The following is a 13585-nucleotide window of genomic DNA, read 5'->3' as shown; positions in this document are numbered from 1 at the left end:
TCAGGAGCCAGATCAATGCACTTTTAACCTCTAGTTACACTGCAGTGAACCAAAGACCCAGGCAGGTAACTTAGTCCTCTCTTTTGACCTCTAAGCTTATCTGGACAGGATTTGAAAATTCAAATGCAATGACCATATGTGAACTTCCTGAAATTTCCCCAAACCGGACCTGTATTTTTTCTGTTTGCCCTCACCTTCCGATTCCTGACTTTTCCTATTATCTTTCACCTCTGGACCTCAAGCACCAAATTTCATGAAAACGTCCCGGGTTTCCTCTCCAACCAGAATTAATCTTTCCGTTCTGGGTGCCCTTTATTTAAACCTCAGTCCTGGCACTTAGCACATGAAGCGTGGGATGAGTCACTTGTGTGTTTGTCTGTCTCCCTGGTTAAACAGAGCGCTGCGTGAGGGCAGGGGCGGTGTGGTGTCGTCGTCTCCCGCCTGCTGCTGGCTGCTGGGCACTTAGTAGGTGCGCCGAGTTTTCAGAAATGAGGTTCCTTTTCTTAAGGCATCCAGAGTGGCGGTCTGGTGGCAAGGTCTTTTTCTGGGACAACTCTGGGCTGAGATGGCCTCGCCCCGCCCCTGCCTGCCCACTCCGGCCCGGGCTCGGCCGGCCGCGAGGGCCTCTGGCTTGCCCTGACCCTGGCCTCGGCCCAGTTTCCCGGCTTCTAAATGCGGCCCGGAGCTACCGGGGGAACTGGAAAAACACTGGCAGGCGGCCCCACCCCCAGGCCCCCGCGGGCCGGGCGGCCGCGGCTCTGCGGCTTGGGCCTGCTGCTTGGGAGGCGCTGGGGCCTGGGGCGGGGGAGGCGGGGAGGCGGCGGGCGCGGGCGGCTGCCTGCCTGTCAGCGGGAGCGGGCGCGGGCTCGTGTGTCAGCGACTCCCTCCTCCCTCCGGCCCCCGCGCCGCCCGCCCGCCCGCCCGCCGGGCCTCCCGGCCTCCCGCCGCCGCCGCCGCCCGCTCCCCCCGCGGCCTGGCCGGCTGCCGGCTGCACAGGCGGGGGTTCGCGCCGTTCTCACGACCTCTCAGGTTGCCTGAGCTCATCTGGGAGCTATTCATTTCCTGCCAGAAAGCAGCCGGGCCTGCTAAGCAAGCCACCTTGGCCGCAGGGCCGCCGGGGCCGGCCCGGCGTGGCCGCCCTGGCCCGCTCCCTCCCGGGCCGCAGACCCCGGAGGCCTCCCAGGAACCCGAGAGCCGCCCGGGCGGGCGCGCGGCGGGGGCTGCTGGTCCGCCCATCTGGTTGCACTTAGGAGCCGGGAGGAAGCTAGCCGAGGGTTGTTACCGGCCAAGGGGTGTGGGAAAAGTTAATTGACTTTAATGACAGGTTCCCCAGGACGGCGGTGTCTATGAGGGGGTCCAGTTAAGCCCCTGGGTCCCCAGTGCAGAAACACGTGGGGAGGGATGGGGCGCGAGGAGGGGCGGGCCTCCAAGTGGTGCTCAGGCGTCGCTGGGAGAAAACTCTGGTTTTGACCTAGGAGATCCACCTCCCTTCCCACTTAGGCGCCTTTCCTTCGCACCGGAGGCTGGAGACCGAGGAGGGGCGAGGCAGGGTTGGTCTCCAATGAGAGGCTTAATGCGCACAGCCAGAGAGACCCGAGGGCCGCATCCCAACCCCAACCTAGGAGCCATGCCTTATCTCTCTGGGGGATCAGTACTGCTAGAGGCTAGTGAGAGGGGCTGCTGGGTGTGCCCCAACGCTGTCCAATTAAGTCTGGCCCAAGGGACCTCCTGGGAGGCAAAAGGCAAGTGTTCTTTGAAACTTTGTCTCTCCCCTGGCTACTCATTCCAGAAACAGCCAGGACCCAGGCGAGTAGTGTCTTAGCAATAAATTCACTCAATTATGCACTTGGAAATGCTACAGAGAAGGAAAATGACTTTTCCAAGGCGACATAACTGTGTCAAGAACCAGAAAGTCCCACCCAATGGGTCCTAGGAACACCCCCGCCCCCATCGTACAGAAACAAATGCTTCATCTAATAGTCTAAGCCCACATTTCAGGGAATAAGTGTTCTTTTCAAACCACCAATTAAAATAACAGATGACTTATTTTCCTTCCATTTATTTCTCCTCTCCAGGAAGATAACCGTGTCTATGTACTTTTGGTGACATTAGTAAGTGCTTATTTTTGATATAGGGAAAGACAGAAATTTAATTTTCAGTTGCTATGGAGAGTGTAATCCCCCATCCCATAACTTTCAAAGACCATCAATGTAAAGCAATTACTTTTATAAAAATTAAGACCCTGATGTCTGGATAATTTTTACCAGGACAGTTAAGAACTCCTACTGGGGCCAGGGGACAGGCTTACCAAATGAAGCACTGAGTTTGGGATGGTTGTCTTGATGGAGCAGTTGTTACTACGTTTGTGTTTAAACGAGGGAAAATGCGGAAAAATGATATGATAAAGAAGGACATGTGTGTTTCTTTGGTGGAGGGTGTGTTAAGACATCTTTCGTGTACATAAAATAAGGAAAGTAGATCCATTTTTTAAAATTCTCTTTTTAAAGCTTTCCCTCTGGGGCTGAAGCTGGGGCGAAGGTATTGGAGAGAAAACCGACTGCTGTCTACTAGATCATTCCTGTGATAGAGCCGCTCTCCACACTGGCCTGTGGGAAAGGCCAGAGCCAGGCGGGGGAGAGGTAAAGCTTTTGAAACAAGACAGAAAATCGTTGGCTTTATCTTTGTTAGGAAAGCTTCAAAGATTGATCTCTCCCGCCTCATCCTTCTCCTCCCAGAAGCTGCTCTTAGACAAGGGGGATGAGACGTTGGCGGGAGGGGCCTGGAGGGAGGAGGACTGGCCGGCGGTGGGGGTAGTGGGGGAGGAGGGCGCGCCGGCCAGACCCACAACGCGGCTGATGTGTCTGGTCTCGCAGGGCTCGTGGTTTTCATTTCCCCAACACCTGGATGCAGTCAAACACCTGGCCAAATCTGACAAAATCTGACAAGCCTTTGTGATGGGATTTGGAAGAAATTCCCTGCAGATCCTGGCACAGTTTAAAGCTGTCCGCTTTGAGTTAGGACTTGTTAAGGAGGGTTATGTGAGCTGAAACCCGAGACAACCCTTTTGCTTCTATCTGGAGCCCACATCTTGCCTGGAAATGGGGCATGACCAAGAGAAGGGGTCGCTTGCTGTTTGTATTAAAAGGGGAAGATGGCCTGTGTGCCTGCCAGAGTAGCCCCCACATGCTTTCTCTATTAGAGCCAAGCACAGAAACTTATCAAAAACACATGTCTGGTGTTAATCATCTGGGTTTGGACTCCACTTGGGAGTCTAACTAGCTGTCCCTTGGCAGAAGGAATCTGTTGACCTCTTCAGCTTGCTTGAAGAGGGTGCAGAGAGGCATTTCAAACTTTTGGATGCTGGTGCTAGGGAATGTCTAACTACACCTATGGAAAGACTAAGTACCTCAGTACTTGTAGGTAGGAGGCTGCAGCTGCTAAGAATGTTTTTACTTTGGGTGTTGGTAGCTACCCTAGGGGAGTAGTGTGCAGGAGACATCTTTAATGTGCAATGGGCAATAAGACTGGATCCAGTGAACTTCATAAATTCAGTTCTTCTCAGAAGGAATAGAACAAGGACTGAATAAGTTTTAAATTTTTTGAAATCCTTGAAGAGAATGACCAAAAAGTTTATCAGGGAAGCCATATAAGATGGGTTCTTGTAAGTTACATGGAACTTACTCTTTTTTAGATGGATTTAATTAAAAAAAAAAAAAAAGAGCCAATTCTGAATTCCCAGACTACATGTATTTCAAATCTACAATGAGTCTTTTTTTTTTTTTTTTTACATATTCTGAAATAATCAGTTCTAAGACATAAAAGCCTTCACTTTTTTCTTTTATTTTCTCAAACTTCCCCAAAGGAAGATACTTTAAGAGCATTTTCAAACATCTTTGGCATCACATAAAAAAGAAATCTCGTGTAAAAAACGAAATGTCATCTCAAGTTTTATAATACAAAGGCGCAATCCAATATGAACATATAAAATATATACAAATATAGTGCATGGTCAGTCACTTAATACAGCTCTCTACAAAAAAGTAACTTTTTAGAAATTAAAAACAAAAACAAAAAATCCGAAGTAACCACTTAATCACAAAAGTCTTCTTTCCTAACAGCCAAGTTCCTGTTTAGTGTCCGGAGGGGAGAGAGGTGGGCTGGGGAATTTAGGGGAAGGGTGGTCTGAGCCCCTCAGTTCCGCCACGGCCTCCACATGGAGTCCGCCGTGAGCGAGGAGCCACTGGAAGGAGACACTGCGTTGGGACCCACTGAGGTCCCACTGTTGCTGGTGTAGACCGGGATGACTGGGCCGCTGTGCGCGAAGGCCCCATTGGGGATGAGGAAGGCAAATTGGCCGTCAGGAGCCGGCACCACCTGGAAGCCACCAAACACCTTGGCCGCCTCTCCAGCCTGGCTGCCCAGCTTGCAGGGTGCGCCGCCGGGAGGGGGCGCCGCACCTCCGGGGATGGGCACAAGTGGTGGCGGCGGCGCGAACGGCGCGTGCTGGGGGCCGCCGGGTCCTGGCGGGGGCGGTGGCGGCGCCTGCAAGGCGGGATGCGGCTGCCCAGGGTAGGTCATGGCGTTGATCTGGGTCATGCAGTTGGCCAGGTGGCCGAGCAGCCGAGTGCGTACCTCGGTGTTAACGCCCTCGCACGTGGACAGGAAGCGGGTCACCTCGTTCATGCACTCGCTGAAGCCGGCGCGGTACTTCCCCAGCACGCTCGGGTCTGTGCTCAGCGCAGCTGAAAGGCCAGAAGGAGACAAACCGGTCACCAAACAGCCACTGCTGCTTCCCACCCGGGGAGGTCACTGCTTCCAACCCAGGGCCACTGCTTCCCGCCCTGGGAGGTCCCTGCGGCGGGCCTCCGTGATTACGCACCCGCAGAACTACCTTTGGCTGGGAGGGTAGGGTACATTTAGAAAAACTAGTCACCTCTCTACACTAGCGTAGTGATCATAGCCGCGACACTACGTCCTCATTCCCTGTCGCTCCATTTAAACAGATTTCAGCCTCAGATCAGCCACCCCACCCCCTCGCGCGGTGTGACCTTGGGTAATGCCACCCAATTCGCCATCCAACTCCCATTTTCCCTTCTGCAATGAAGGTATGATGGTGTGGGTGACTGCTAGACCAGATGACCCTTTTAGGCTCCACTCAGCTCAAACCCACCACACTCTTCAGTCTTTTCGCCCCTACCCGCTTCCTCCACAACCAAGCTGCCCGACAACCTCAGGGCTACAACCTCTCTCCCTCCCTTTCCGGAACAGTAACAACTTGGAGTTGTGGCTATAAATAAGACCCAGACCGTGGGAACGCGAGAGTGAGCCAAGGCAGTAAAATGTAGCTGAATGCCTCTCACAACCACGGGCGGAAGTCTGGAAGAAATCACCACGGGGCGAGAGGGACGCCCGCAGAGGGGGACGCGGCGAGCTGCCCTTACCAGTCATCTGCGCCCGCTGCAGGTTCCGGAGGTGCTTCACTGTCATTTCCAGAATGTCCGCCTTCTCCAGCTTGGAATGCCGGGAGCTCTGCACACAGGAGGAAGCAAGAGAGAAAAGTCAGACCCCTGTCAGCTGCCTCAGAGTGCTAGGGTCCCTAACTCCGGCCGCAGCTCCCATATCCCCGGACCCCTGGCAAGAGGGCCCAGCCTTCCTGTGCTTGGCTGGTAAGATTTTCGCACAGCAAGCGAGAAGGTTTCATTCTTAGTGGCTGAGAAAATAGGGCTTCTTATTTTTTTAATTAAAAAAAAAGGGGGGCAGCGATCCCCACTTACATCTTTTTTAAGGGCATCCAAAATCAGCGTTTTCAGTTGGCTCAGACTTTCATTTATTCTTGCTCTTCGTCTTTTCTCCATGATAGGTTTGGATGACTGTAAAGGGAGTTAAAAAAAAAAAAAAAAAAAAAAAAGCCTGAGTTCTCTTGAGATTTGCCATGTCACCCGGGGTTTTAAAAGAGAAAGCCCCCCGTCCCCATACACACCAAATAATTTCGTGGGGCTGCAGATATACAGGTATTGCCCTTACCTTTCTGTGCTCAGATGCTGTCTTTGGTTTATCCGGTGTCGTGTTGACACTGGCTGGGGTAGCAGCCACCGGGGACGAGGAATTTTTCTCCATTATATCGGCTGGCATTTTTTTTCTATTCCTTTTTTTTTTTTAATCCCTAGAGAATTTTATTTTTGGAATACTTCATGCAAAAAAAAAATTTTTTTTTTTTTTTTTTTGCTTATGTCTCTTTTACTTGAGACATTCACAAAACTACTGAGCGAGTGCTGAGAATTTATTATTTTATGGCTACTTGGTGATCGGTAGCGCTATTCCAGGACCAAGGAGAGAGGTAGACGGGGGATTCCGCTGTTATCAGCACCAGCTCCGGATCCTGTGTGATCCCCAGGCCCTGGCGGCCTCTATATATATCTGGGACTGCACGCGAACGGCTCGTGTGAAACTTCCCAAACTTTCTTTCCCACAGTAACTTTCAGCCAATGGGAGGAGGAGACACGCGGCACCGCTCGTGGACCGCGCCCCCCCATTGGCCGCCAGGCACAAGGTCTGGCGGCCAATGGCGCGCGCCTGAGCCCGGGGCACCGGAGGCTACAACGTCAATCAAAAGGATTTTAACCCTTTGCTACTCTCCCCTCTGGGCTTTCCTTTAGAGAAGTTTTTCCGCTTTGGTTTTGATCTGGGCTATTTCTTTCCAGGCCAAGGTCTTTGCTCTTTATTCTCGTAGCTATATGTAATACAGCTACTTTTTAATAATTTAACTTGAGATTTTTTTTTTTAAATAAAAAGGCATAGGAGGCCAAGGGGAAAAAAAAAAAACATATTTGCGGTGGTTAAAAAAGAGCGGGGGAACTCATGCGAAGGTATGTTACCAAAATATCTGACGTGATTTCTCAGATGATGATATTCAGGGGGGTGAAAATAGATCATGAAGAAAATAAAAGATCTTTAAAATTCTTTTTTTGCAGAAGAAGTACTTTCCACTTTACATTGGCAGGGTTTTTAGAGCAAAGTGGCTTTTAAAATGCGTCCCTCCCCTCCGTAGTCCCTTATTTCTCTTCGGGAGTTGGGGCTTTGGACTCCATGCTTCCTCAGGAAACAATCAGAATAATTTCCAACTGAGTAGAAAGGAAATGGAATTTCAAATGAAAAATGAACAAGGGGGTTTTGATGGCAATGCCCTCACGGACGCGCGTGCTCCTCCACCACCCTTTCCCTTCCACCCGCAGGCGCTTAGTTCTTTGGTACGTTAAGGTGGCAGGCAGGGAGGCAGCCTCTCCCCTCCTCAACCCGCGGGCGGCCAACTCGGCCCGGGCGCCCAACACACGCGGGCCCTTTAAGAGCTACACCAGCCGAGCTGCAGTTTGACATCAGCCGGCCGGCGAGGGCGCGCCTGGAGCCCGAGCACGTGCCAGGATGTTTTATTGCCGCCGCGGCTGCGGCCGGCCCGGAGGATGTGTGTGTGCGTGCGTGTGTGAGTGTGTGTGCGCGCGCCCCGGGGGCAGGGAGGCGGGGGACGGCGGCGGGCGGCTGTGAGCGGGGGCTGGTTCCTAGTCCCCGGGAGAAGCCAAGAAGGTAAATAGCAGCTGCTGTGCTCGAGCCTGGGAAAACCCCGCCCCCTGCTCCTGGCCCGGGCTCATTGGCGCGCGCTGCGTGTGGGGTGTGTGTGTGTGTGTCCGGGGCCCCCTCCTCCGGCCCCGCCGGGCCAGGAATCCGAGGGGGCGGCGGGCTGGGAGCCGAGTCTCGGCGCTCATCCTCCCCCCTCCCCGGCCAAGGTCAGCCCTTCCGGGCGGGGAGCGCACGCCCCGGGGTGGAGGGTGGAGAATGACTTCGCCCCCCCACCCCCACCATATTTTCGGGCTTGGGGTTTTAACTCCGCCGAGAGCCTCCTTTGCAATAGCCCGGGGGAGGGGTGGGGGCCTCGGTGTTTGCTCCTTGCCCCTGCCCGCCCGCCCTGCTTCTCCCCGGAGGGCCCCCGGCGCCCGCCGCGGTCACGAGATGCCTGACCGCACTTAGGAAGCGGCCGGGTCAGCCTCCTGCCTCCGCTCGGCGGCTGCGGTTAAAGCGGCTTCGCGCCGCCCTCCCCTTCCCCGGGTCCAGGGCAGCCGGGCAGCTCCCCCTTGCTGCGCCCGGGAGGCCGCCGGCGGGCGGCCGGGAAGAGGCGGGCGGCGCGGGCGGCTGCGTGCTGCCGGCTGGCCGGGCCGCGCGCCGGGAGGAGCCGCCGCCGCAGCCGCCGGGTGCCACGTGGCGGGCGCCGGGCCGGGAGCGCCAGGGCTCTGGCGGCGGCCTCCCTGGGGGATTTGCCGCGCGGGGCGGGCGGCGCGCGCTGTCCCGGCCGACCGGCCGCCACCGCCGCCTCCCACCCGCCCGGGTCGCTGGCCCCCTCGCTCCCACCCCAGTGCCCCCATCTGCCCCCATCTACCCCCAGTCATCCCGCCGCCGGAGAGTCGTGTTAGTTGCTCGGTGGGCTACCGACCGACAGCCCGGGATCCCAGCATCTTGTTTGATGTAGCCCCCCCCACCCCACCCCACCCTCCCAAGCACGTCCCAGAGGCCTGGCACACATTTCTCAGACACTTCATTCCTTCCTTCCTCTGGGCTCCCTACTGAGATAATGTTGTAAATGATTTCACCAGATCTCGTCCCGGATGAGATTCTGCGGCTCCTGACTCTACGTGACCTTGGGCAAGCCCCTCTTTTGCTTTTATGATGGAACGCACGCGCAGTGCCAGACACTGTTCAACCCTGGGATTACCACGATGAGAGATACAGTGGCAGCCTGCAGAGTCTGCAGTCAACTGCAGAGACAGATAGACCCTGATTTTCTGACTGATCACAGGCATTCCTTATTTTCCCTTTCTTGTAGGGTTTAGATGATGGTCTGACAGATCAGGAGGACCTAACCCAAACAGGAAACCACACTTCTGGACAATAGTATTGCCAGGCTCACTGGGGGATGCAGGAACAAATATGACAGTTACTGCTCGCAGGAAGCCTACAGAGTAAAATGCACACTCATGAATACAGCTGACATATGGATCTCCTAAAGGATTCCTCTGGGAGGTCCTAGGTTCAAGAGAAACAGGTGTTTAGATAGAGGTAAAATACTATGGAGGTCTTGGAGAATTAAATTACTTTTAACTTGGGATACTATGGAAAACTTCCTGGAGGAGGTTGCTTGTGCATTGTACCTTGAAAAATGGGTAGGATTGGGGTATTGGAAATGTGCCAGGTCATGGGGCTGGCAAGGCTGGAAATACCCATGGCATTAAAGGGCTAGATCCTGGGAACTTGGATCTTTATTCTGGGAACATGGTCTGGTGCTCAGGGTGAGAAGAAATTTGAAGCCATAACACAAGACCTTTAAACGTCTTGCTTTATAGAGAATTTTGGACTTTGCATAATGGACAGCCATAAAATGTTGATTAGCAGAGAAGGGATAACAGGTTTCTCTTTTAGAAACATGGCCCTGGCAAAAGTGTGGAGTGGGTGCAGGGTCTGGAGATAGGTCAGTTAGGAGGCTCAAACCAGGGAATTCACCTAAGTAACAGGTATAGACTGACACCCAGAAGCACCTGTTTAGAGCCAATTCACCTGGGCATTCACTGCTCACTATCCAACTACTTGAGTTCACCCCTTCAACCCAATGTTCCCCCCACCACCTGGAGTCTGGCCAAGGCATCCTTGTGTTTCTAACCATCTTTACCTTCTAAGCCTCATTTCCCACCTTCCAGGACAGCCCTGGAGAGTAAAGCCAAAACTACCTCATTGCAGGCTTGCTTTACTTCTCTTGCTCCTTGGGCTACTCTTGGTGTGTGTGTGTGTGTGTGTGTGTGTGTGTGTGTGTGTACGAACACACAGCAGAGTGGGCTGTGCCCTATCTCGTTCTGAAGAAGTGATGAACAAAGCTTCCTTTGTTGACCTGCCACCTGGGCCAATGATGTTGGACTTTTCTTTCTTACTTTACACAGAAAGGAAAAGTGGTGATGATAGAAAATTGTCTATTGCTTTCAAAAAATTGGGATTTCCCATGTATTTGAAAACCTCTTGGTGAAAGATGGTGAATTTATGAAGTTAGCCTCCTTTGCCCTATGCTCCCTCAAACTTCACAAGCTTCTTAAAATGCTTCGGCTCAGCATCTGACTTTTTTTTAAAAAAATGCATAAATGCATTGGCCCAGTTTCTTCTAAGGAACTAACCTTTTCCCAGGTAAGCTTGTTAACCCTCTCCAAGATCTTCCCAATTTTTCAGAGCCAAAGCCTCTAAGCTCTGTTATGACACTGACCACTGTCTGCTGCTGCTGGGCCCTAATGAAATAACTAGGTTGCTACCCCTGTCCCTTCAAGGCTGAGAATTTTTCACCTAATTCTGTTATCCCTGATGATGCGTGGAGAATGAAATATAGTCAAGTAGAGTCTCATTGCAGTACCACAAGCAGTCCCCTAGGTCAAATAGTTATTCAGCAATTCCTTTACTGCCACTTTTCGAAGTGTTTGGTAGAGTGAGACAGTAACTACACACACACACACACACACACACACACACACACACACACTTAGATGGAGGGACAGAGGGCCCAAGTAACCAATAATTAGTCCTTAGCTATTAGTATTTGCATCTGGCAAGAAAAAAAACAATTTGCGAGCTCCCTGACTTTCTCCACTTTAATCATTGATGAAGAAAGTCTTGCAAATATGCTCAAAGATTATTTTTTAATATCCTTATTCTGGTCAGTGAAAATAGGACCAAGTTGGCACTCTCTCCATTCTTTCTCCAGTGAGGCAGTAAGCTCCTCAACTCAGGAGAAAATGTTTGGGTTTTGAAGCCTCTGCTTCAATAGGAAACCACCTTTATTTTTTCAGTTATCCTTTTCCTCCTACTGCCAAAGAAGAGAGAAATGTAACAGCGGGCATCAGTGGAGGTCACTTCTTTGATCCCACTGTGATATCAGCAAAATGGAATCTTTCCTCTGCATCATGCCCAACAAATGCAATCAGGGATCCCAGGTTGGCTCCTCCCAGCATACCCCCCACTCACAAAGAGGGATTTTTTTTGTCTTGTATCACATGTTTGCTTTTAAAGCATAAGACAAATACCTGCATCTCTAGTGAGACTCCCCTTTGTTCCTTAGGTATGGGAATGGTTTATGAGTTTGGTTTAAAGCTACAGAAAGGAAAGAGCAAAAGAAGAGAAAAGGTATTTTGCCTGAGGTCTTGAAGCTTGCTCCCTAGCTCTGTTTCTCTCTCTCTCTTTTTTTTTTCCTTTTCCTCCGCTTGACTGACTTTCTCACACTCGGTTTCACCGCAGCCTGCCAGGGACGTGCTAGCTGCCTTGCCAAGAGCTATCCTGGGAGGGCTATTGAAAGAGCCTCGAGTAAGTACCCACAGGGAGGATTTTCTCCTCCACTCAGTACCTGCCCCGCACCTGTACAGGGGGCAGTCCCACACATGTCACCTGATCGCAGCCCTTTCAGAGACCGTGAGAAAAATACAACCAAGGGTAGAAGAGATATGTTTGTCATCTCTCTGCCAGGGCTACAGCCAGCTCCTTGCAGTCCAAGTGCCCAGAAACAGCACATTCCAGGCTGCTTGTGCATGCATGTCTGCCTGTGTGCCTGCCTAGGGGTGGCCACTGGGACGGGGCGGGAAGCTGGAAATCACCTTCATAATGACTGCCTCACTGCTCTGTCCTCTGGCATCTGGATGGCTGGTAGTTTTATGATTCTTTATGGGAATCATTATCATAGTCTTTCCTAGATGAGAGTCTCTATGTGTTCATCACAGAATTTATGACTAGATTTTTTTTTTTTTAACTATGAACCTCCAGGGAGCCTGTAAGCCCCCGAAATGGAATTCTAAATGTGTCTATATATGCATCTTCATCAAGAGTTTAATAATACTTCTCAAATGCATGAATAAATGCACCGTTTTTAATTTTTTTTTCCCTGAAGAGAATCCACAATTTTCAGCAGAGTTGCAAAGTTTTTTTGTGTGGCTAGAACAGGTTAAAGAAAGCTGATCCTGGCAATCTGTGCTTACTAGTGGGTATTTTAAGCCCCAGAGAGTGAAAGGGACTGGCTCAAGGGCCCACAGCTATGTAAGTCTGGGTGGGGTAGGGTGGGCAAAGCCAGCTCTGTCCACTGCTCTGCAATGCTGTGGTCCTTGGGTAATTTTAGGACAGGGTTTATAGAGCCGAGATAGCCAGCCAAAGCCTGCATTTAAAGCAGAGACATTAATAAAGATATTTTGAATTCCTGCAACATTGTTTTTTATTAATTCTGAAGCACTTGCAAAGCTCTGGGTCCAATGTTTGGATGGAGAAAGGGAAAGGCAAGAAAGAAAAATGTCTGTTGAAGAAAGAGGGTTCAGGAATGCTTGGAGCAAGTGCCCGGTTGCCATGCAGAGGCAGCAGACACAGGGCAACTCTACATTCCATCTTTGATAAAAATAAGTAGCCACTTCTTTAAAAAAAAAAAAAAAAAAAAAGCCTGGTTGATTCCTGGCTAAGCCAGGACCTCACTAGGCAAACTGGGGGTGGGGGCAGAAAACAGAAGCTGTCAGCATTGGCTAATAGCAGCCTGTAATGCTCCCCCGCCCCCAACACTCCACTGGAGCCGGTGAGACCAAGGGATTGTGCACTCTTCTAATGGGATCTGAAAGAGGATGGCTGCCAAGAAAGCCCTTTCCAGCAGGATGGGGGAAGGGCGCCCTGGAATGACTGAACTCCCACATTTGGCCGGGCCACAGCTGCGGTGGTGAGAAGGCTCTAAATGTGCTCTAAGTTAACCTCCTAACCTCAGAACAGGGCTCTGGGGGCAATCCTGCAGGGCCAGGGATCACAGCGATGCTACCTTACACCCTGGTGTATGAAAGGCTCCAAGCTGTGCTAGGGGCTAGGGCATGTGAGGGCAGGCCCAGGGGCTCCATGAAGGCTCAGGAAGGTAGGGGTGAAGCCCAGTGCCTAAAAACCCAAAGCATCCAATTACTCGGCCTGCTAATAAGCTGCTCAAATTGTGACATCAGACCAAATTTATTTAAAAACAAAATATCTAGAAAAAACATTTGAGTAAAACTTAGGACTTGAAAATAATGCGGGAGGAATACATACAATATATTTTTAATTATAATCCTCATCTCTCCTTTCACTATCTCACAAAATATAGAAAGGGGGAACAGGGGAAGAGTTGGAAGAGGCCCTAGAGATCACAGAATCAGCCCACTCCCTTAATGGATGAGGAAACTTTGCCTAGAAAGATGTGACTTACACAAGGTCAAACAGCTTCCCTGGGGTGGGGAATAGCAAAGTTTGAGTTAGACTCACATTTTCCACCTGCCAATCAAGAACTCTCCCTCCTGTATCTCTTTAGAAACAAACATTTTAAATGGCATTGATGGCAAGTTACTAACATTACCCCAAAGATTAATTTGACTGCTGATGAGCTATCTGTTGGTGAATTATTGTGATAACATTCTAGAGCACAGTTCATGTATTAGCTGGGCATCAAACCCGGGGCCTCGTGCACACTATGCAAGTGCTATTACCACTGAGCCATATCCTGAGCTCCCAGTACATGGTTCAATTC

The 13585-nt window shown here is 51.4% G+C and overlaps 1 protein-coding gene and 1 long non-coding RNA gene across 2 annotated transcripts in view; one reads left to right on the top strand and one right to left on the bottom strand.

Moving 5' to 3' along the window:
* Positions 1 to 3830: 3830 nt before the first annotated feature.
* Hes1 (hes family bHLH transcription factor 1) lies at positions 3831 to 6374 on the bottom strand. Its single transcript, XM_076867981.2, has 4 exons — positions 6025 to 6374; positions 5775 to 5870; positions 5442 to 5529; positions 3831 to 4742 (listed from the first exon to the last, which is right to left on the bottom strand). The coding sequence occupies exons 1-4, from the start codon at positions 6130 to 6132 to the stop codon at positions 4192 to 4194; spliced, it is 843 nt and encodes a 280-aa protein (XP_076724096.1). The 5' UTR covers positions 6133 to 6374; the 3' UTR covers positions 3831 to 4191.
* Positions 6375 to 7519: 1145 nt separating this feature from the next.
* Positions 7520 to 13585, top strand: part of LOC143408889 (uncharacterized) — a 30141-nt gene continuing 24075 nt past the window's right edge. Inside the window, exon 1 of the long non-coding RNA XR_013092531.2 lies at positions 7520 to 7578. This is a non-coding gene — a long non-coding RNA (uncharacterized LOC143408889). The remainder of the gene's footprint in view (positions 7579 to 13585) is intronic.

This window comes from Callospermophilus lateralis, chromosome 10, assembly GCF_048772815.1.
Source record: "Callospermophilus lateralis isolate mCalLat2 chromosome 10, mCalLat2.hap1, whole genome shotgun sequence".
Lineage (NCBI taxonomy): Eukaryota > Metazoa > Chordata > Mammalia > Rodentia > Sciuridae > Callospermophilus > Callospermophilus lateralis.
Note: the sequence above shows the minus strand (reverse complement) of the source record. Positions and strands in the feature narration are given on the sequence as shown.